The following is a 23745-nucleotide window of genomic DNA, read 5'->3' on the forward strand; positions in this document are numbered from 1 at the left end:
TCTTTGTGAGGCCGCACTCCCCGTGCCCAACCTCCGTGTTGAAAGTTGGAGTATGATTCCCACAGGTGCCCCGCCCCCCCAAAAAAAATTTTTTGAGACAAAACTATTTATAATACGTGTTAATACTATGTATTTGGCATCTCTTGAGAAGTCGCTGATAGACAGGAATCATGGGGAAAAGCTCTATCTTTTTTCTTGCTGTCATCTTAACATCATAGGTTGCTCCAAATTCTTGGACATTCTCACAGACTCGACAGTTTTCTGCTTCACTCTCCTTAGGCTGACGTGCCCCATCAAAGGAATCCACCCAGGCCTAGGAGCGAGCCCCCAAAGGGTGTGAAATTCATGGAATACAGAGCAGGGCCTCTAAAGATAACTTTAAAACTTATAAAATAAAGCTACATTCATGTTAATAAGATATGACTAGTTCAAATTTCATAGCAGTGAGTTAAATGCAGACACCACAGGGCCGAGGCCCCTTCTGTGGTAAATTGCCAGGGTGAGTCTCCTGTTTCTCAGGATTAAACTGAGGCCTCGTCCTACCCATATCAAGTTTGCCTGGTGCAGCTTCTACAGTTTGGAATTATTGTGCTGAACATATTGAACATATTTTATTCACCATGCCAGCTTTACCGTCAACATGTTTCCTCTTTAGAAAGCAAAACACAGAAAGAACTGTTCTGCTTAAGCTGTCCTGATGTGCCGTCTCTCAGGAAGCCATTGAAGAAGCTGAAAAACATTAGAGACTTAAACTGTGGTTTTAATTTTTCAAATGTTTTGTTCAAAAGCAATAAATATTTAACCTGAATAAATATCAGTGATCTGGACATACACAAATACACATGTTTTGTCACTAGATAAATACTTTAACTTGATCCGGAGACATTTTGAGGCAGTGACCTCTAAGAAGATGTAAAAACACACGGATGATTGACTAGTGGTACCGATGCTAAAAACCCATCCAGGCTTTTCTTCTTCCTCATGGTCTTTTTGCCTCTTGTCTTTTGAATTTCAAGAGAGATAAAAGACACGTCCTTCACAATTATCTGGGGTTATACTTGCATCGTTACAGAGATATGTATTTTATATATCTGTTTCATATTTTCAAGGCATTCTAAAACCGTTTCTCTGCCTTAAAGTTTGATATCCGACTCTGAACTGTGCCTGTGTTTTTGGCTTCCCCCCTCCCTGTTGCTATTTTCGTAGCAGCCCAAGGAAGCTTTCAAGCGAGCATAGGACCTCTCTGTTTCTATTTTGGCAGCTGTGGGAATCTGTGTTATTGGTGGGCATTTTGTGTGTGGGGGGGAGTTATTAAGAGTATAGTAAGTGCATTCACTAAAATACAAACTTCAAAGCACACGCATTTTAGGAGTACCAAGAATTCTCTGTCCACTGGGGCCTTGGGCACGGGAGTCACTGGCACACAATGCCATGCGGACCTTCTGCCCAGCTCATCAGGGATGGATGTGCTGTGAAAGCAAACTAGGCCCCTGCTGTCTCCAGAGAATATGTGTACCGCTTTTCCATTTGTTTACGTATGACAAATCTCCCCTGCAGGATCGCGAGCATCCCGTCAGCACAGCTGTTAGCGCTTTATTCACCAGCGAGACGCACAAACGCAATTTGATACATATAAAAAACACATCCCTTCTTCGTCAAGCGTTTAGATAATTCTTTGTAAACAATATTAGAGAAGCGAGTACTGTTCCTTCTTCTTGTATAAGCCGCATTTTAAATTGTTCTGCATAACGGTCCCCGGGTTACGAATGAGATCCGCCCCCAAGTGTGGCCTTCAGGCTAATGTGGAGATAGGTCGGGACAAGTGCCTGCAGTTCTTATTCAGCCGGGCTTGAGTGCAAGAAGGGCTTGAAGCCTTTCCAGTGATTGAGGAGCTGCCTGTGCAGCATGGGAAGGCGATCTGATGACGGATGTGGTGCGAGGAAGGGTCGATTGGCTTTTCCAACGTGAGAGTGAATTGATATCACTGAAAGGGCAGGGACTACTTGTCTGTTAAGTTGGGCTTTCCTAGTGCGGAGACCACCTCTGCTTCTACTGGGACAGCTTGGGATGGGCACCGACAGTGCTTGACAGTAGAATAGAAATGAAATTGCAGCAGTGCCTTCTGGCTCTAGCGCTGTAATTCCTTAAGCAGAGCTCAGACTTTTTAAAGTACCCTAGGCCAGGGGAGGCAGTGTGCACAGTAGTTTTATTTATGGAAGAATGTCAACACATGCTGACATGTTAGCAAAGGCTAGCTTCGTTCCAGATGCTGGCTGTGTGGAAGATGTGCGACTTTGTGGGACCAGGAGAGATGTTCCTGAGCTTCTTGAAAGGATGCTGAGGAAGTTGAGACTCCTCTCCCATTTGGAAGACAGGGATGGAGGGAAGGCTCTTGTGTAGGAGAAGGTCTTCACGCAGCAGAGATAAGCTTTAAAACATTTTGTGTGTAGCATCAGCTTTCCATTACTGAGAGAAGGAGCCTAGTCAAAGCACCACGCACAAAGTTATTTGTTGCCCTCTAGTCCAAGAGTCGTTGGGCTCCACAGGCTGTGATAAGCAGAAGTTACCTGGAGCACAGGTGAGTGGAGCGGTGGCACAGGCTATTTCTAATCTTACTTGCTTGGCATATGTTACCTTGGCCATTTGGGTACTTAGGGTTGTTTTTATGTCTAGGGTCTCGCTGGAAATCCATGTCCAACCAGGAGAAGCAACCTTATTATGAAGAGCAGGCCCGACTAAGCAAGATTCACTTAGAGAAGTACCCAAACTATAAATACAAACCCCGGCCGAAACGCACCTGCATTGTTGATGGCAAAAAGCTCCGGATTGGGGAGTATAAGCAATTGATGAGGTCTCGGAGACAGGAGATGAGGCAGTTCTTCACTGTGGGGTAAGTATGCCTGCCTTTAGCCACCTGGCCTTTCCCAGAAACTGCAAGATGGCTAGTGGCAGTGTGTTTGAGAAGGCGACTGGGGAAGGGGGAGGTGGCGGTGGCACACTGGAGGGCTTGGTCATAATAATCCTTGCATAGTCACAGGTGTGCAGCCTTGCAGCCAGGCTCTGCTAAAGTTAAAGCAAACTACAACGGCCCATCCCCAACTGATCACCCCTTTCATTGTCTCCCAGATTAATCTAAAATGTTCAGTGCCCACACACAGAGTCTCTGGGAGTTTAGTTAAACACAGGGAGGGGGGGAATTACAAACCAACCTTAGAGAAATCTCCAGAAGCTTTCCAGCATCTTTGGGTGGTGCTTCTGACTCTAATCACAATAGTCTGCTTTTGTTGTGGGCTCTCCCACAAGCTAATTGACCTTGACATTGGTTAGAGGACCTCATTTTTTGGCGTAAGATCCAGAACTCCCATTGCAGTAAATTATTCTGTGGTCGAAGCAGTAACAATGTGGATTTTCTTGCTTAAATCACATACTACGAGACATGTTTTTGATATCTTCAAGTCTGATTTCATGTCATTTTGTTTAAAAATTAGGTAATAGATTTCTGGTCTAAATTTCAACTTGGCTGACTAGCTGTCTGCATTCAGCAGAGGCCCTTTGTAACCGCAGTAGTCAGGATAAGTGGGGACACAGATGCCTGTACATCACAGCCGACTAAACCTGGAAGTGCCAGTTGTCCCTGGGGGGCCAGCAAGAGGGCCACCTGGAGACCCAGGCCAGGAGCAGCTGGGAGACACTCATAAATAGGTCAGAGAGAGGCGAGAAGTGGGGGATTTAGAGAACTGAGGAGCCGGCCTCTCCCAGAGAAATAAGAAGTCTCACTTTAAGGTGGAGAACGGGGAAGTCATTGCTGCTTATTTTTAAAGACACTCAAAATAGAACCCCATGGAACAAAAAGTTGGTCTCAGAAGCATGTGTAGAAAAGGATAACATTAATTTGGAAAAGTAAATGGTCACAAAAGCAAACCCAAAAGAAGCTCATTAAGGGAGTCTGGGCCGTGGCTCACTATGGTACCCTAGGGTGTTGTCCAGAGGAGCACGCACTTTGCAGTTTGACTTCGAACACCAAAAGCCAAACCCGCTGCCATTGAGCCCATTCTGACTCATAGTAATCCTACAGGACAGCGTGGGACTGCTCCTGTGGGTTTCCAAGAGTAGGAAGACTTACCTTTCTCCAGCAGAGCAACTGGTGGTTTAGAACTGTTGACCTTGCAGCTAGCAGCCCAAGGCCTAACCCACTAAGCCACCAGGGCTCCAGCACGGAGTTTGACTAGTGGAGTTCAAATACCGACTGAGTCACCTGCTTGAGGAAGCCTTTTTCTAAGCTGCTGTTTTTGTGTGTGGGCAAAGCAGAGCAGACTAGTACCTCATTCACAGGACTCCCTAAGCCAGTGGTTTTAAAAGTACTTTCCATAGTGCCTGGCAAACAGTAAAGATGGCATCAATAAAGATTAACTCCTGTTATCATTATTATTCAATATGCACTTGCTATCACAGTAAAATTATATTTCCTTTTGCCTCCCGTGATAATCAATGGATTTCTTTATACAGTAGCAGAACCTTTCAGCTATAAACAGAAGCTTAAGCCACCTTATTATTTCAGGATTGGACCCCAATTTATTAACAAATGAAAACATGTCAAAATAGGACTACCAAAATCCCCTCTATAAAAATATTTTTAAACATCACGCTTTTAACAGCAACAAAAAGGTACAGCGCGCTATCATTAGGCTACTCCCATGATTGCGTGAGGACGGCGCCGAACCGGCTGGTGCTTCCTTCTGCCCAGTGGAGTCATTGTGAGTCAGAACTGATTTGAAAGACCTGAGAACAACAACAATTCGCATGATGGAGAATGTCTGAAAGAACACCAGTCCATAGTAGATTTCAGGTAGTGTGGCCCCAGGCAACTGAATACTCCTTTAAGATTGTGCGATGCTGTCTACTTTAAATTCTGTTAGTAAATTTCCATGCTGCATCTCACATCACTTGAAGAGCGAATAAACCCAAGTCCAAACCCTTGACCTTCATGTCGGTGCTGACGGCAGGGCAGAGTAGGGTAGCCCCAGCATGGTCTCAAGATTGTAATCTCTACAAAAGAGATTGCCGCACCCTCTCCCTCTGAGCAGCAGGTGGATTTGAACCACTGACCTTTTGGTCAGCCAATGAGCACTTAACCATGGCACCACCAGAGCTCATGGGTTAGAACATGTACAAAATTTACATTTGCAGCCCTTGATTCCAGCCCTTCTACTGTATCATGTCCTAATGGTACTTCATGCGACGTCTTTGCCCTAACCTGGCAGGCTGTCACAGGTGCTCTTTTCCCTTCTCTGATGCCCACTGGAAAATACAAGATTGCAGTAATTCTATTTAATTTGGTCCATTTTATCAAAGATGCACATTAAAAACAACTCTGGATGAAAATATCTCCACACGTCAAAATTCATGTAAAATAAAAGGTTAAAAATAACCTAATAGCATCTACTATCCAGATGTTTTCTATCTACTACATCATGTTACTTTTCAAAACATAAAGAAATGGAGGTCCTGAGAGGTCCAATGACTGCTGGGACAAGAGAGAGGGCCTAGGTTCACATCAAGGTGCCTGCGTCTCCATCACCCCACATGACTGACACCCCAAGGAGTATCTCAAACTGCCCCCATCATGTGGCTCCGTATCAAGAGATGTCTGAAAGCCCTACTGTGGCAGTCATGTATATGGCTGAGCTATTCGAGCAAGAGCGATGGCAGCCAAGGTGCTTTAGAATGTACAGACCAAGCATCCCCTGTCATTCCAGGAAAATCCTTCATGAGAGGACTACTTTAGACTGGGATGGGGCTACAGATGTGCAGGCAGATGATCGCAATGCTTTGTGAGAGTTAATCTTTTTTAAAAATCATTTTATTGGGGGCTCATACAACTCTTATCACAGTACATCCATCCATCCATTGCGTCGAGCACATTTGTACATATGTTGCATCAGCATTTTCAAAGCACTGTCTTTCTACTTGAGCCCTTGGTATCAGCTCCTCATTTTTTTCTCCTCCCCCTCCCTCCCTCGTTATAATTAATCTTTAATCCTAACCATTTTTCTATGGCCTACTTTGGTAGTACTTGCCGCATAAAGTAATATTTCTGCTTGGGAATTATTTTATCCTCTAAGTAGCTGTATTTGATAGATTATTAATTCTTGAGGTTTTTTCTTTGGAAATTGATCTCCATTAGATGTGTGATTATTACAAGAGGAGTAGGGAGAAAAACAAATGAGAAACTCAAAGATTGCTATTGATTTCTTGATGGGATGGGGGTAAAATCAATTTTTATAGCTGATTTTGAAAAGACATGCATAACTTTCAAGCCAATAAAATTACATACACTGCTCAGTGTTGTGCTGCATTTTACTGACTCCCCAACGAGCTGACGAATTACTTTATTCTTCCTCTTTTGACTTAGTTATAAAATGAACGCACCAATAGCATGGGCTAGTCAGGTTAGCTCTTACCTTGGATTTAACCCTTTCAATTGGTAGGCTAAACGTCAGATTTTTGGATTACTCCTAATGAGGCTATTTCATTAAGGTGCATAGAGCTACAAGAATGTCTCCTCACCCCCACCCCCAAAAAACCTTGAAGTGTGTGCGTCAATGCTTAAAAATGTTCTTCAACCATCGACCTGTTAACTAACACAAAAAGTGTGAAACAACAAACTTGGGTTATATTTCAATCAGAAGCCCTGATGGCACAGTGGGTCAGCGCTCAGTTGCTGGCTGCACGGATGGTGAGCAAACTCACCCAGTAGCTCTGGGGGAGAAAGACGGGGTGCTCTGCTCCGGCAAAGATCAGAGCCTGGACAACCCTGTGGGGCAGTCTTTCCCTGTCATCAGCGTCGCAGTGTGGAAATCAACTGGGCAGCTCCGAGCAGCAGCACTGTTTGTAGCTTCATTTTCATTATCGACTGCTCACTCCAGTTACACGTATGTACCATACTGACTGAGTTACATCGTTTGCAAATGCAACAAATGGCAAGGTAGTATCATCCCCAGTAGAGGATCGATCCACACAAGCTCAGAGATGTTAAATGATTTGTCCTAAACCGCAGAGCTTAATACATGGCAGAAAAGAAGTTTGAACCAAGCTTATCTCAATCTGAAACACATGTTCTTGTCTGCTATTACACATACCTCTCAATTAGAACCTACAAATTGCTTAGAGGCCATATAGTGTCATGGCTAAAACTAAGAATTCTTGAACCAGGCTGCTCTGGCTTAAAGGCTGGCTAGATCTGTTTCTGACTGGTTCCGAGAACTAATTACATAGTAACATGTATTCCTCGGAGCTCACCACTTGGCAAAACCAATTTAAACTCCTGGTGCCTCAGTTTCCTCATATGTAGAATGTGGGGCTGGCGGGGGGTGATGCCTACGTCACAGGACCCTTGGGAGTACTGAATAAATTAATATAAATGAAACACAGAACAGTGTCTGGCACATGGCAAACTCTAGGGTAAATATTATTCTAATGAGTAATTCTCTGCCCCAATATATTTTTAATTATATTACAAAAATTCTTTTTATTGTGTTAAGTTTTAGGTGATTTGAACATTTGGCACTTTGGTCTTCATCCTAACGGCATTGAGTTAAGCCTATGGAATATTTCCAAGTATTGTGGAATTAGCAGAGAGTAGCTACTGTTTTCATTGGCCCCTAACTACAGTGTCCTCCCGAAGAAGAGAGCTGTATTAGAACACTGCAGTAGCTCAACCACAGGGCTGTGTAGTAAACACACAGGCTTGTCTACTCCTGAAGCAGGGCTCACTATTTTCAGTCATAGACCCAGCAGCGGCCTGAGGGGCCAGCAAACAATGAGACTTTGCCAACATAAATATTTAATTCCTTTGCATTTGGCAAAGCTAGACTACACTCTAGAAATATTTCTGTGATTTGGAAATCATGCACCGATGCTGGGCTTCTGCAATGGTAGATTAGACTCACAGCTCAGGCCCAGAGTGAGAGTTCTTAGCCATCTCTAGTAGGATCTGCTGCACAATACCACCACATAGGCGTCTACAGTTTTGATTTTGATATGCACATTCATTATTTCCATAGCCCAGCACTGGCCAGCGATTCCTGTTTTTGAACACTGCAGTGTTTGAATTGTGACTTGTCCATTGATCTACAAAGGAAAGGAAAAATGAATTTCAGGAAAATAACTTGTGATAACTGAAGTTTCAGCTTGAGCTTGCTTGCTGGTTACTCAGTTTGTTAATTGATTAGTCAGACAATTGGTCAGAGCCTATTTGGAATTGCTGAGCCTATGTGCTCAGCACTGCACTCAATTAATATAATAGAGACAGCATTATTTCTGAACACAAAAAAAGCTTTCATGGAATGATGGAGAAGCCAGACACAGACACAAGCAGATGAACAAATTTCTATTTGTTTTCCATGCATTCATTCACACTCACGAAATACATCATATAGTCTATATGTAATGTACGCTGAAGTACTAATCTTGTTTTTGTTTAATAATTTTTTTTATTTTTTCCAACAGTTTTATTGGCATATGTGTTAGTCTGGGTAGACTACAGAAACAGATCCAGGGAAACTCATATGTATAAGAGAGAGCTTTATATCAAAGAGTAATTGTATATTGAGAAAACATCCCAGCTCAGTCCAGATCAAATCCATAAGTCAGAAATTAGCCCATATGTCTGATACCAGTCTATAAATTCCTCTTCAGAGGAATTTCACAGGAAGATCACAGGCCAGTGGCTGGAAATTCTTGTGGATCCAGAGGCAGTGGAAGCATCTCAGTGCTGGCAGGGGTCTCCATGTGGCTCCTCCAGCTCCAGGGCTCTAGCGTAGCTCCATGTGTCTTATCAGCATGGAGATGAAGCAGAAAGTGTCTCCCGCATCCAGGGAGGAATACAGGACCACACAGAAGCTTCATTGGCTATGGCCTGATTGACAGGCTAGGCTCCACCCCTTCACAAGTTGACAGCAGATTATGTAACTGCATATAATTAACATCAAACAATTCAATAGTTCAATCACCCCAAGAAGAATTGTACAGTCACCATCACAGTTATGTTCTATTTTCTTCCTTCTTGTACTCATCATTATTAGCTCCCCATTTTCCTACAACCTTCCCAGCCATACTCCCAAGGAACCATTAATCCAGTTACTGTCTCTAGAAATGTACCTATCCTGGATTTCATATACAGAAAAACATTAAAAACCAAACAGAAACAAAAACAGATTTTAAAAAGCCTCAATTGAAAAGCAAGCCGAGAGTATTAAAAAGGAGAACAAATTTAAACTGAATCATAAGGAAGATCAAATCATTTTAGGGTGCTAAATTTTATCCTAAGTGCATCTGCAGCAATCCACTTTCCAATTCTGGGGTCAAAATGGGTCAGCATGAACTTGATGGCAGTGGAAGTGCTACCCCAGGGGGATGATTGCTAATCTTAATGTTTATGGACAAGAGCTAGTACAGCTCAGAGGAAGAGAGATCACGCTGCAAAAGAACTGACAACCGGCCACCCTTGAGGAGTCTGGCCATGTGAGAAGGCTGGTGGAAAGGAGAGGGGAGCTCAGCCACAGGGGCAGTTCTACCCTGTCCTGTACGGTCGCTCTGAGTCCGAATTGACTTGCTGGCAGTGGGTTTCCCCAAATAATTAGGTCCTTGTAGAACATTTCCCAAAGCTAGAAAGTTCTGTCTCCTTCATGGAGCCATAACCACCATCTCTGCTACTTTGTAGCCTACCTCGAAGCGTTTTCTTTGCCCTCTCTCAAAACAAATTTCTTATTTCTAAAGATCCTTATATTCACCTTCTTTTCCACCACCCTTAGTCCCTGTCGTCCAGCTACTTTCTTTAGATCTTTCCTAAGTTTCCCTGACCTTCCTTTCCATTCTGTCCGTTCACGAGCTCCTCGTTTATCTTTCTGTTTATTCCCTGCAGATACCCGAGAGACATTTACTGAGTGGCTCCTATTCTATGCCAGGCATTGTCCTTGGTCCTGGGATCATATCATTGAAAAATCTCTATCCTTATGAAGCTTAATTTGTAGTGGAGGAGGGAGTTGGATGATCAAACAATGAATGAATAGATAACAAATCATGAAAAGCACCTTTTTAAAAAGTAAAGTAGGGAAAGGGTTTGCAGCCTTTCAGATAACAGGGCACACTTGTAGATAGGGTGGTCAAGCAAAAGGCTGCATTGGCACACTGAGGGGTGAGGCAGGAAACCATGCAGCTTTGGGGGGGAAAAGGAAAAGCGGTCATACAGAACTAAGTATGAGTCTTTCTGCCCAGCCCCTTTAAGTAATTTCTCATGAGACAGCATAAGACCTAAACACTTTCCCATTTCAAATGGCCTTCTTTACACCCGTGGTGGAGAGGAGACCCTTTCTGGCCGAGCCGTGAACTAGAGTTTGTTTTACTCCTGTTATTTGAGGCTGTGCAGCCCCTTGTCATTCCCTTGGGCTCCTTCAGACTCAGAAGATGGGTGTTCTCTGTGAGATTTATACCAGTTTCCCAGCAAGAGAAAGAAAGGGAATAAGCATTTGCTAATTTTCTACTCTGTTCTCTTATTTAATCTCCGTGACAATCCTATAAAACAAATTCGATTATTTTGTTCTTAGATGAAGGTAGGGGATATCTCTGATGATAGTTAGCCACCCAAGAGACACAGGCCATAACTGGCAGAGATTTCAACTCATATTGATCTGACTCCACAGCCCCAAACCTTGCATCAGGCCACACCCCTTGATTCCCAGGAGGCCTTGTTGCTGTATTACCCTGTGTATGGAAACGCTGCCTGGTGGTGCGCCATCCTCAGAGCCGCCACACACGAGCCGTTGTTGCACCCTCTATGTCCACCCGTCCCACTGAGGGTCTTCCTCCTTTTTGCCGAGCATCTCCTTTACCAAGCATGATGTTCTTCTCCAGCCATCTGTCCCTCTTGATAATATATCCAAAGTATATGAGACAAAACTGGCCCACCCTCGCTTCTAAGGAGCATTCTGGTACCTCTTCCACGACAGATGCATTCCCAGTATGACACATTGGGTTTGATTTCCTGACGGCTGCTTCCCGGACCTGGATGGGGGGTCCAAGTAGAGAGTCAATTGATGCTGCTACTGATCCAGCTGTAAGGGGGTTGGTTTTGTTTCCCTTGAGCCGCAATCTGTGCTGAAGGCTATAATCTTTTATCTCCATCATTAAGTGTGACCTGTTTTCTTCACTTTTAATCAACAAGGTTGCAATGGCTGTATATCACAATTGTTAAGGAATCTTACCCCGATCCGGTTGGTACAGCCTTCATGTGGTTCAGTCCATGGGCCTTTTGGTTCAGCATACAGATGGAAAAAGCCTGGTGAAAGGCTACAAGCCTGAAGCAGACCTTTCCTGAAGCTAAGCCATGCAGTGTCCCCTTGTCCTGCCGCTGGGTGTGGGTGCAGCTTCCTCATGCACACAGTTCAGAATGCCCACCATCCGCAATACTATCCTGTGCCTGGTTAATAAAACAGAAGTAAACGTCTTATTGGCGAAGATTCATCTGGCATCAGAAATGATAGCCTTTATGTCATGTCCTTTTCTGAATCCAGCCTGGTTGTCCAGTGGTTCTCTGCAATCATTTTTAAATTGTCTTCAGCAATATTTTACTTGCATGTGATATTAATAATAATGTCTAATAATTTCTATGTTCTGTTGGATCAACTTTCTTTGGAATGGGCGTGGTGTGGATCTCTTCTGCAGCTTCTAATATTCTTAGTGTAAATGAACAAGAGCTTCTAGCATCGGATCTGTTTGTTGTGTCTATTTGTTGGTGCATTGCAATTGTTTTTGTTTCTTTTTTTCTGTCAACACTAGAGCTCCCCCCACCCCCCCACCCCCCCACCCCAGTCTCCAATGTCCACCCTCATCATTCCCTGGGGATCTTTCTACTTCCCTCCCCTGCTGTTCCGCCCCCCCCCCACCCCCCCACCCCAGTGTCTTCAGCGCAACTTGAACATCTTCCTTCATTCAATGCTGTCAGTTCTTGATCACGCACTACCTCCTGACACGGGTGAATGGTGTGACCAATTCTTTTTGAAACAGTGACTACATATATATATATATTTTTTGGAAGAACAGAAGAAAGATATTCAAACCTGAAGATGCAGTTTGAGAAATGCTCAATCCATTTTTCCATTTTGATTTTCTAACTCCAGGTCTTTGCACATTCCATTCTTCAGCTTCTTGAGTTGCCCTTTAAAATCTTATGTTTAGTTCTATCACATCGCCATTTCATTCCTTTAACGACTCTGTCTTCAGAAGAAAGTTTCAGAGGCTTTTCTTACCCGTTTTGGTCCTTTCATGTCTCCTTCCTGACCTTTGTCATCCCGTAATTATGTCTCCTTCCTGACCTTTGTCATCCCGTAATTCTTCAGGCCTTCAGTCACTCGTTCTCAATGTGTCTATTACTGAAATGGCTCCAAATCCAGGTGAGATCTACTCAAGGTCATACTTCAGCTTGCATAGACTTGCTTTAATTTTATTCAGCTTCACCTTGAATTTGGATAGGTGGACAGGGGCTATTGATAGTCTATGGCACAGTCTACCTCTGGCCTTGTCCTGACTATTTATATTGCACTGCTCCATCATCTCTGCTCACAGATGTAGTGGATTGTAGTTTTGTGTATTCCATCTGGCAAGTCCCATATGTAGAGTCGCCAATTTAGGTTGTTGATGAAAGTTATTTGTGATGAATCCGTCTTTGGTCTTACGAAATTCTTTCATGTGGTCTCCTGCGTTGGTCTATCACCGGGGCATGCTTTCCACCTTCAAATCCTTCCTCTTAGTTTTCAACTTTCACATCCCAATTGACAGTAATTGCTCATTAATTCCTGTTGAGTAGGTCATCAGCTTCAGACTACCGAAGTTAGTAAACTCTTCAATGCCTTCATCTTTGGCTTGGTGCTCAAATTTGAGTGAGCGTCACTTTAATTGGTCTTTGTGGTGGTGGCTGTTGTTGGGGCTGCCAGCGCAGTGCTGACTCCTCGTGACCGTCTGGACAGCAGAACGAAATGCCACCCAGTCCTGAGCCATCAGCACAATTGTCCCATCACTGATACTGGATTGCTCTTCAAGACAGATGAGAAGATGAAAAGTCATGGCATTCCTAATCCGGTTTTTATTCCTGACGTAGTCGAACATGTCACTGTCCAATTTAAGATGGCCAGTTCCAGCCCACTTCATTTCTCTGACTCTTAGACCATCAATATTTACGCATTCCAATTTATGTGAATGACTTCCAGTTTTCATTTCATACCTTATGCAGTCGATGTTTTGATTATTAGTAGATTAATTTTATCTGTTTCTTCTCATTTTGAGCCATGCCACATAAGTAAATGAAGGTCCCACAAGCTTCAGTAAGGTTAACTTTCAGAAAGCCCCACTCCGCAGTCGCATTGTTTGAGTGCCTTCCAATCTGAGAGGCTCATCTTCCTGTACTGTATCGATGTTCTGCTGGTATCCATAACATTGTCACTCCCTCCCACCTTTTCTTCTTCTTCTTAGAAGAAGGCCACTGCATCTTCCTTCTTTCTCTGCCTTAGTCTTGGAACTCCACTGCAAGCTGTACATCATGTATGACCCTGGGAATATTCGCCATGCTCTGAGGGAGAAGGCTGGGGGTTCTACTCTCATGAAGAATTACAGTCTCAGAAACTCACAGGGATGGTTTTTCCCTTTCTCATAGGGTTACCATGAATTGGCATTGACTCGCTGGCAGTGATACATACAGTATTTGAAATTTCTGTGACATGCTTTCCCACATTCCAGGAACATCCAAGCCACCACAGGATGGAACACCAACAGACAAGCAGGAGCCCTTCTGGAGGCACAAATCAATTCTGACAGGACCCAGGTCCCACTTTCGCATCGACACCAGTGGTTCTCAACCTGTGGGTCACGACCCCTTTGGGGGTCGAACAACCCTTTCATAGGGGTTGCCCAATTCATAACAGTAGCAAAACTAACAGTGATGAAGTAGCAACAGAAATAATGTTATGGTTGAGGGTCACCATAACATGAAGAACTGTATTAAAGGGTTGCGGCATTAGGAAGGTTGAGAACCACTGATCTACACCACACAATTGTCAGCAGTTCCTTTTTGAATGTGGTACCCTTGCCAGGGCTGGACTAGCTTCATTTATTCTAGGTGGGGGAGAACTGCTGGCTCTGTGTCATGGACACTTGAGATGTGAGTGCTGGTTTAAGTGTCTGAAGCAACCTTGTCTGTCCACTATCCACAGCACATTTGTTTTGTCTCAATTCCGAAAGTACATTGTAGAGGTAGGTGCTTTCTATGCCAGTAGACTCACTTTTACCATTCCATTATTCACTTAATGTCTAGGTATTGCTAACCATGTAGAGCTTAGAACTTAGAGGATTTTTATTTAAATTGCCCTTCTCATAGCATCCTGGGTGTTGAATGAAGATGTGGTGAGCGAGTGGGTCACGGACTATCCATTGTAATTAATTATTAGCCCAAGCAGACAGTTTTCCTATAGGGAGAGAGACCACTGAACTTGAAATCACAAAATTATGTCCATTCCTGTGGGTGGTCCTTTTCTGGCCTTTGATAAGTAGCTTGAACTCTCAGAACCCATGTCTGTCAAAGAACATGATGCCCCCCTCAGGCATTTTGTGTGGATTCAAGGAACCAATGTGGAAGCATACAAGTGTAGTCCCTCACGTGGGACAGTTGCTTGATTCAATATTTTTATTAGACCGCTTGACATACAGTTATACAAATCTTGATTGTTTTAAACTGCTGCCGCAAATGACCATCTATTCTCTGCACACACACAAAAAAATGTGCCTTTTGAGACTCTGTGGCTTCTCTCACTGACTAGGCTCGCCAAGATGATGAAATCCATCGAATAGGCTGATGTTGCTGTAGAAAGTTTTACTCTACACCCTGCAAATTCAGTTAAAAAAATGTAATGAGGCATTCACTGCCGTGGGCAGGTTAACATGAAATATAATTTGTGTTCATTTGCTCAAAATTGAGGAAGCAAGAAACACAGTGTGTTTAGAAATTGATTCTATGATGGAGAGACCAGTATTTTATAGCATATTTCTGCATAGAGATTTAGGAATTCCTGGGTGGTACAAACACTTAAGCACCTGACTATTAGCCTAAAGGTTAGTGGTTCAAACCCACTGGGAAGCACCTTACAAACCAGGCATGGTGACCTGCTTCCAAAAGGTCACGGCTCTGAAACCCCTCTGGAATAGTTCTACACAAGGCCACCGTTTGTCAGAACCGACTCAATGGCAACAAATAACAACAACCACACAGATTAAATTCCTCTATTGTCTGATCATCAGGTAGTTAAAACTAATCACATGAAAATCAGTATCTGGTGCTTAATAAATACTGGGTGTTCACAAGCCTCATGGAAATCAGGGCTAGGGAAGTAGCTATGGAATCTGAGTGACATGATCTACAGTCATGTAGATTTGGGCTTCGCTGGTTAGTAAATGTGTGGCCCTAAGTAAGGCCCTTTTCACCTGAAATTCATTGAGTTACCATGTTAATTAAATAAGGTATTATATATTAATAACCTGCATATGCATGTTGGTCAAAGGTTTAGGAACCAATACTGTGCCTCCCTAGTGGTTTGCAGTCAGCCACTTATTTCAGTGTTGGTGGTTTATAGCCACTGTGTTGGGCTGGGCTGTTGAGAGCCCTGTTCAAGCTCACATGGGCAGATGACACAGAAAAGGGAAACAGGAAGCCAGGAGATCACAGGCTGGTGGATGCAGGGTCAAGTGGATCCAAGGTCGATGGGAGGATGGCAGGGCCCTTATAGCTTTCAGGGTCCACGGACCATGTGGGGACACTCCTGGAGGCAGACACAGAATCCAAGAAAAGAATTAGGCAAAGCGCAAGAGAGAGAGAGAGAGAGAGAGAGAGAGAGAGAGAGAGAGCTTCTCAGTAATACTCTTATTAAAAGGCCACACCCCCAAAGAGGTATCAGCAGGCTGGGACCCAATTGATAGTTTGGACTCCACCCAGGTACAAGTTGAGATAAAAAAATCTACCCACTACACCCACCTTTTAGCTCTGCTATAGAACACCTTGGAAAACTGCTTTTGAGATGATTGTATCTAAGAAAACTGGGGCAATTCTGTTCTGGGATATCACCATGAGTCTCTTGGGTTTGTTTTAAGGATTAAAAAAACTCAGAATCCAGCCACTGTCATTGAACTGATTCTGACTCATAGTGACCCTGTGTAGGGTTCCCGAGGCTGTCTATCTTTGTAGGAGCAGACAGCCTCGTCATCCTGCAGGGCAGCAGCTGTTGAGTTTGAACAGCCAACCCTGTGGCTAGCGAGTCCAAGCCTTCCCCGTAGTGCCCCCCAGGACTCTGTCAGTGATTGAAGGAGGTCGTTAAAGATAGCATGATCACGTATTTCACACCGTGGTTGTAGGACAGTTCCTTTTCCTCTTCTGCCAGGCTTGAGGGCATGCATGACTTGGCGAGAGCATCATGCTGCTTCTGGCCATGTGTAACGAACCGCATCTCTCGGTTCAGGGAACTGGCTTGTTAGAGTGAAGTGGATGGGAAGGTTTTGACAATAATGCATTGAGTCAAAAAGAATCCTCCAAGTTGTGGTTAAACGGAAGCTATAAGAACCAAAAGAAGTTACCAGGATGTCCCTGACCCCAACTCTATTAATTTAAGGAAACTGATACTCAGAAATAGTAGCCCTGCTAGAGTAGTGGTTATGAATTAGGCTGCTATTGCATGGTGGCCAGTTCGAAACCACCAGCGCCTCCCAGGGAGAAAGACTAGTTTTTCTACTCCCGTCGTAAATAGTTACAGTCTTGGAAACCCTGTACAGGGGGGTTGCCATGAGTCAGCATTGACTTGATGGCATTGAGGAATTTTTTTGGCTTTTTTGTTTGGATACTCAGAAAGGCTAGTTACACTGACATTTAAACACTAATTTCAATTTCTGTATATAAACTAATAAAGTTAGTAAATCGTGTATCCAAGAGTATATTGTTTCAGTCGTAGTCTCTAAGGTAAGAGTAACCAGTTCCCCACAGAGGAAGCAAATGACCTTCACACAGGGGCTAGTCGCTTACTTGAACTAGAGTAGCAGGATGAAGGAATGTTCTGGTGTGACTGGGCCTTGGCACCTGCTAGAAGCTGGGATGAGGCAACGTGTCTGTCAACCAGTTAAGCTGCAGAGCGCTCGCTGGTTTTGACTCGGACTGCTTCAATCCAAGGCCAGGAGCAACAGTAGCCAAGATGACCCTGGCTTAGTTCGGGAAAGAGCAGCAGAGAGCTGCTCTACAAGTTCCCCTGTAAACACCATCGTTTGCACTGGTGTCACATATATATGCTTTACTAAATCTGACTCTTAGGGACCTGCTTGGGAACTGTTAGGGAGGGACAAGCCATGCATCTTTATCCTCCCCTCTCTTCGATTCTCAAACCACCCTGAAGGTGACACAGCGTGTTAAACTGTGCCGTTGTGCTGTGTTTCACCTCACGGTCATGTAAAGGTCCTGGGAGTTCTTAAAATAAAATAACATCCCACCTTTGTAGAATTAACTACATTTTCCCTCAAATACCAAATATTGACTTATGTTACTAAGTTGATGTTTATCTGCCATACTTTCAATATTAAAAAGAAACCCACTTTTCTGTCCCCAACCATTAGTGAGTTGGCCCTTCCTGTTACTTAACCACTACCCACAGACAGCATAAGGGAACCGGTTTGCAGGATTTTCCCAGGAAGCACCTCCCTCCTATCTTGTCATTTGCTTAGACTTTGAAAGGGGAATCCACTTGGGGAAGTGTGGGGGGTGACTTCCGATGCTACAGAGAAGAATATGGAGACAGGTGGAGATTTCTCCATTGTTTTATTCCTTTTCTTTATTTTTCATCTACACAGGCAACAGCCTCAGATTCCAATCACCACAGGAACCGGTGTTGTGTATCCTGGTGCTATTACTATGGCAACGGCCACACCATCACCTCAGATGACATCCGACTGCTCTAGCACCTCGGCCAGCCCAGAGCCCAGCCTGCCAGTCATCCCGAGCACTTATGGAATGAAGACAGACAGCGGAAGCCTGGCTGGAAATGAAATGACTAACGGAGAAGATGCGATGGAAATATATGACGACTATGAAGATGACCCCAAATCAGACTACAGCAGTGACAACGAAGCCCCGGAGTCCGTCGGTGCCAACTGAGGTGGTGGTTTGCCGAATTAAAATACTCGGACATCTCATCCTCCCTCCCCCAACAAAAGTTCTTAAAGAGCCCGCATGCATTTGTGGCTCCCCAATGACATCAGCAGAATGGTCTTAATTGTTTCGTAACGTGTGAGACAGATTAAGTTTTCCCTGATTTTTCATGAACTTGAGTTTTGTTTTTGTTTTTTGGGGGGGTCGTTGTTGTTGTTATTCTTTTTTTTTTTAATTTAGGTGAAGACATATTAAATATGAGACACCAGGACTTGAAAACTTATCTCAACCCATAGCTGTCTTAAAAGTCTTATATTTTGTCTTACTTTTTTTTTTCCTTTTGGATGTTGATAAAGGTTTAAGTTACTGTTTTAGATGGGGTAAAACATTCTCACTCAGGTATGCTGTGCCGGCCTACAGGTTGTGAATGTGTTTTTATTCTGAATTATTTTAGCCAACAACTGAGGATTTCCGATATTGTGAAACAGAACCGGTCCACGGCGTGCGCAGCTGCATGGAGAGCATATTCAAAAGGCTTCGGAATTCCATTTTTCCATATGTAGAGTTCAACTTTGAATGTGCCAAACTTTTTCATAACTTTTGAATCTTAAACATTTTGAAAGTCTTAAAGGAGACACTGCAAAGTCTTAGACAATCTTTGGCATCTTAAAATGAAATCGCGAACCATACCTTTTATGTTTATTTCCCCCAGCAAATGGTAAAGTACTCAGGAATCTGGAGACGAGCTGTTGTAAGGAACGAACAAGGTTGCCACAGTGCATGTACTCAATCGTGTTTGCCTCATGACGTGCCATCCGGTGCGACGTGGTATGACGTCTGCACCCCAGAGGGGTCCCCACACCAGAGACCGCGCCCCCTCCTTCTCCCTCCCCGTGGCCTTTTCCGCCTGAGGCCGCCTCTCCCTACACCCACTGTCCCTTGGCCTTTAGCCCTGACATTCAGTCTTAAACACATTTTTTTCTCTTAAATAATTTATTCATTCCAGAATGTCAAGGGTCCACTTACTATTTATTTTTTTAAAAAAAATATTGTTGGTGGCATTAATTTAATAATTCTTGTTTTTTCACCCTCCTTCCCAGAACTTTTCCAGCCTTTTTGACCTCCTTCTCCTGCTAGATACAAAAGATGTACATAGTAATTTTATGTCCCCAGAGCTTCTGGAAGCATTTCTGAAACAAGATACTATTAAATACCTATATTGTTGTTTTGAAACGTGAGTGTCTATCTGGCTACAGGGATGTGTATTTGGATATAGGTGTATAAGCTTACATTTCAATGATGGGCATGCCCTTGAGGTGCGCTGTGACCTCTGATCTTTGGCCAGAATTTCCCCGATTCCGTTCAGCAGCATGTGATCAGGGCAGCTTGGGTGGGGTTTCCCCAAGTTCAGTTCAGCTGTGAAGGCCAACAGAGGGGACTGCCAGGTGGGGAGCCCAGGGCTTCCAGGCCATGCAGGAGATGCTGTGGAGGCTGCTGTTGGGTGAATGCTTAACTGTGAGCTGCCTTGTCCCAGCTGGCAAGTCTGGGAGTTCTTTGCAAAAGCCCCAGCCTAAAAAGAGCAGCCCCCACCCACCCAGGGCAGCCTTAGCGCAAAGACAGAGGCGAGTGGTGGTGAGAATGAGAGACAACTTTAAGGAAGGAGGAGGGGGGCGGGGCGGGATGCATTCCCATCGGGGATGCTCCTACTTGTAATGCTGGGGAACATATCTCCTAGGGCCGCAGAAGAGCCCATCTGACTGACTCCCTGAGCGTGTGGATGGGTGGAGGGTATGGCTACCTGTGAGCAAGACTGTGTCTGCATCTGGGTCACAGCCCTGTCCCTGGAGCTGTGCTGATGTGCTGGGAAGCAGCAAGGATTCATTCCTCATCTAACTACAGGGAGCTTGGCTGTGCCATTCTGACCTTCCTAAAGCCAGGACTGATTGCCCATGGGAGGCTCCCTGCCCAGTGGGCCGATGGGAAACCTTTCGCCTCATGGGGTACCCTGGAATCTGATCACCAGGACATAGGAATGGTCCTGTCGGATTTCTTGAGCCATTTTGCCACTTGGAAGAAAATAGTGTACCTACATATTTATTTAAAGAGTGCTCAAGGCCATCCCTAATAGCAATAAATAGGTCCAGCCCAGCTATTACGCGATGCCATTAGCTGGGAGTGCTCTCTATAAGCTGATCAAGGTACTGATAGAAATGTTGTGTTCTTAATATTGGTTGGGAATTGGAACCTTGTTTTTGTATGTTTATTTTGAATGAGGAGGAGGTCATTTTTTTCTAAAATGAAAATGAGTATTTATTATTGTTTTACTGGTTCTCGCATTATATACCTCTCCTCCTCGGAGCATTCTCACCTTCTCTCCTGCTCCTCCGCTCCTGCTCTCTCTGCTTTCCTTTCAGTGTCTAGGCAGAGCGCTGTATGGCTAGCAGTGTGTTGTATGTAACTCACTTTGCACAAAGGCAAACATTGAGAATAGGAGGTTAATTCTGCTTGCTTTTACGACCATGCCAAAATCATATCCGGGGCTGGTGGAGAACAAAGGACGGTTCTTTAGGACTGAAACTTGATTTTGCTTATAGTTAAAAAAAAGAAAGAAAAGAAAAAAAACCACACACACTCACAGATGTTGTTTCGTAAGTGTTATAAGCACTGGATGTAAATGGTATTTTTATCACTTCTGACTAATGTGAAACTGTCGTACGAAAACTGCATGAACAACAGTCTTCTGTTTGGACTCGTGTGGGCTTGCCTCACAGTTGCCGGACTTGAGTCATTTTTATGTCTTGTTATTTCATTTATTTATGCAAAATACATGTGTGTATGAACACTTTGTTTTAGCTCCAACTCTGCCTCGGTACACTGGGGCTCAGCTACGTTTAGCCATGCTCTCAAAATGAAAGGCTATACAGGAATGATCTGATTGTAAGCGTCTCTCTCATTGACCGAATGATGAGGCTGTATTTGAATCTAAATTCGGTGCATACAAAGTTTATTTTATTTATTAGCCAACTTTGGCTCTAATATCCGTGGAAATTGAGAATGACAATCATAGGGCTCACTTTGTTTGATTTTAATTGGGGCTTAAAACAAAGTTGTTGGTTGGGTTTTTTTATGACTTTACCATCTCATTTTCGATTTTTTTAATTGTGTAAATATAACATAGTCATAGAATTTTATTTTTGGTTCTTGGATGCGTAGTGAGGTATAAGTTATTTCCTTTTGTTCTCTATCCACATGTGTTGGTCCAGACAAAAAAGCTGAAAAGGCACTGTACCTCACTCAGCAGGGGCAGTGACTCCTCAGCCGCAGTCAGAGAGCAGTGCTGGCCCAGAAGACGGGCAGCAAAAACCTGTCCTCGGGTTCTCATGGAGTCCAGGACCCACTGTCCACAGATTGACTTTTCCTTTCTTTTCTCCTCTTAGGAATTTGATGAATGGAATATTCTAAATTGCCAGTACAGCTGGGAGAGAATCCATCTGATTTTCAAAACCATCTAAAATATATAAAATAGCTCTCTGACCATTTAATAGTGAGAAGCAGGAATGGCCATGACAGAGTCAAAACTCCACCTCTGAGGTTGGCTATTCACGCCCCACCATGCCAATGATGTTAAAGAATGTAAGCTTTTTTCAAAGAGAAAAAGAATCTTCATTTTGTTAAAGAAGCCACAGGATTCGGATGTTTTTTCCTTCTCAAATAGGGACACTGACAATCTCCCCCTTAAAAAAAATCTAAAGGGCCGTATAGAATAGAAAGGAAGAGAAAGGAAAAGGTAGTCAACCCATCTGCGGACATGAGCAGCGGAGCAGGCAATTCCTCAGTATCATTGGCAGGTGTGATGCAGCATCTCTTCCAGAAAGGTCCCAGGGCTGTGGTGTTTTCCCCGGCTTCCAGCTCAAGCTTCCAAGTGCCCATCCGTTTCCTTCTGTGGGTATTTGACACTAGGACTGAAGTGTTTTGCCAGGCCCCTGACGCCAACTCCTAGGCCAAGTCCTAAATGCACGGGTTGGGTCACAGTGCAGTGGAGCTTCTCCATGGCCGGCCTCTCTCTGAATATTAGCCCCCTGGGAATCTGGGGTGTTGGGAAAGGGTGTGGTCACCCTCCACCTGAAATTCAAGGCTGCTTACTTTTCCTTCTGCAGCCAGGCGGCTTTTTTGGAGCACACCCTGGGGAAGTCCTCCTGCTTCTAGCAGAAAAGCAGCGTGGTCACTAGACCAGCTAGGCCGAGGTTGCTCCGTGTCCATGTACTCGTTTAAGACAGGAAGGAAGGATGGCTTCGTAGTTGCCAACCATGTGTGAAGTCCGGTACCACCGCGTGCTAACAGTCGCAAAGACATGCCGCTAGAGGAATGTATTGAACTCGTTACTGGATCTTCCTTTTTAGTGAGAACAACGACAAGACTGGTTGCTGTAGCCCTGCCTGGTTTTGTACCTGTGTGTCTACAGATTGAGTTGGCACTGCCCGGTCCCTTCTCGGAGTATAGCATATTGTATGACCTCATTTGTCCCTTTGCAAAAGCACCGGCATCATTTCCTTAAGCCACCTGCCCCTGACATGTTTTCTTCCTTAATAAACAACTTTGATCTGTGACTCCTGCCGATTCCCTTCTCTCTGCGATGCCTCTCCGACAAATGTGCCCTGTGCGCGTGTCGCGGAGACATACGGATGTGCAGACACATTTCCTTCTTCCTCATCCCATCTTCTCCTTTGGGGACAGACTGCTTTCCATCAATATTCAGATGGCTGATACCTGAGGGGCAAGGGCGACGTGGGGGGGGTGGGGTGTGAAGGGCAGAAAGGTCATGCTTAGTCTGTGGCAATCACGGAGGCTTGAGGGCCACTCCGTGACACGTCTTGCTCCGGGTCGTGCTCAGTAGTTTCCTTTTCCTGGAGAACCACAGGCATGAAAGGCCTCCATGCTAGTGCTCTTGGAGTTTGGGGAATGTGCAAATATTTAACTGTCTGCGGGCTCCGTTTGTCATCTCCCTTTGTCATGCGTTGCTTTGCTTTCTTGACAGAAAGCAGTCTTTATTGTAGCCTTCTCCAGCTTGTAGCAAATTAGAATGCCTAGCATTTTTGTGTTCATTCATTTTTGTATTTGCCATGTAAATTCTTTATTACCTTAGACAAGCTTATAAGCTGTTACTACATAACTTATCTTACTGTAACTCTTTTTTTTTTTAGTTTCCTGACATTGTAATTTGTTTGTGATGTATATCGTGAGATTGTATTCTATGTTAATTTAATCAGCACAATTCACTGACATGCTGGACTGACATGCTGGCTGCTGTTTCAAATGGTAAAGTTTGTGTCCTGGGCTGTTGGGACATCTTGCAACGCCTGTTGTCAAGGTACAGTGCTTTGGTTCCCATAGCAACTTTGTGGGTGTGGCCCAGAAATGCTAAGGGCATTTAAGACACCCTCCAGCAAATTGTAACTTGCAGATTGTCTTTGTAGAAACTCTCCAGTATCGAGCAGGTACCTACGTGGCCCGTGGCTGGTAAC

General features: G+C 44.2%; 1 protein-coding gene across 3 annotated transcripts in view; it reads left to right on the top strand.

The window, feature by feature from the left end:
- SOX6 (SRY-box transcription factor 6) overlaps positions 1–22830 on the top strand; it is a 655298-nt gene extending 632468 nt beyond the window's left edge. For all 3 annotated transcript variants that reach the window (XM_045290980.1, XM_045290981.1, XM_045290982.1), the window contains 2 exons: positions 2674–2890; positions 17926–22830. In XM_045290980.1, the coding sequence (XP_045146915.1) occupies positions 2674–2890; positions 17926–18229 (521 nt within the window). In that variant the 3' untranslated portion in view covers positions 18230–22830. The remainder of the gene's footprint in view (positions 1–2673; positions 2891–17925) is intronic.
- Positions 22831–23745: the final 915 nt, after the last annotated feature.

The sequence above is a fragment of the Echinops telfairi genome, unplaced genomic scaffold (genome assembly GCF_000313985.2).
Source record: "Echinops telfairi isolate 266 unplaced genomic scaffold, ASM31398v2 ScPeMD7_60;HRSCAF=208, whole genome shotgun sequence".
In the NCBI taxonomy this organism is placed as follows: Eukaryota; Metazoa; Chordata; class Mammalia; order Afrosoricida; family Tenrecidae; genus Echinops; species Echinops telfairi.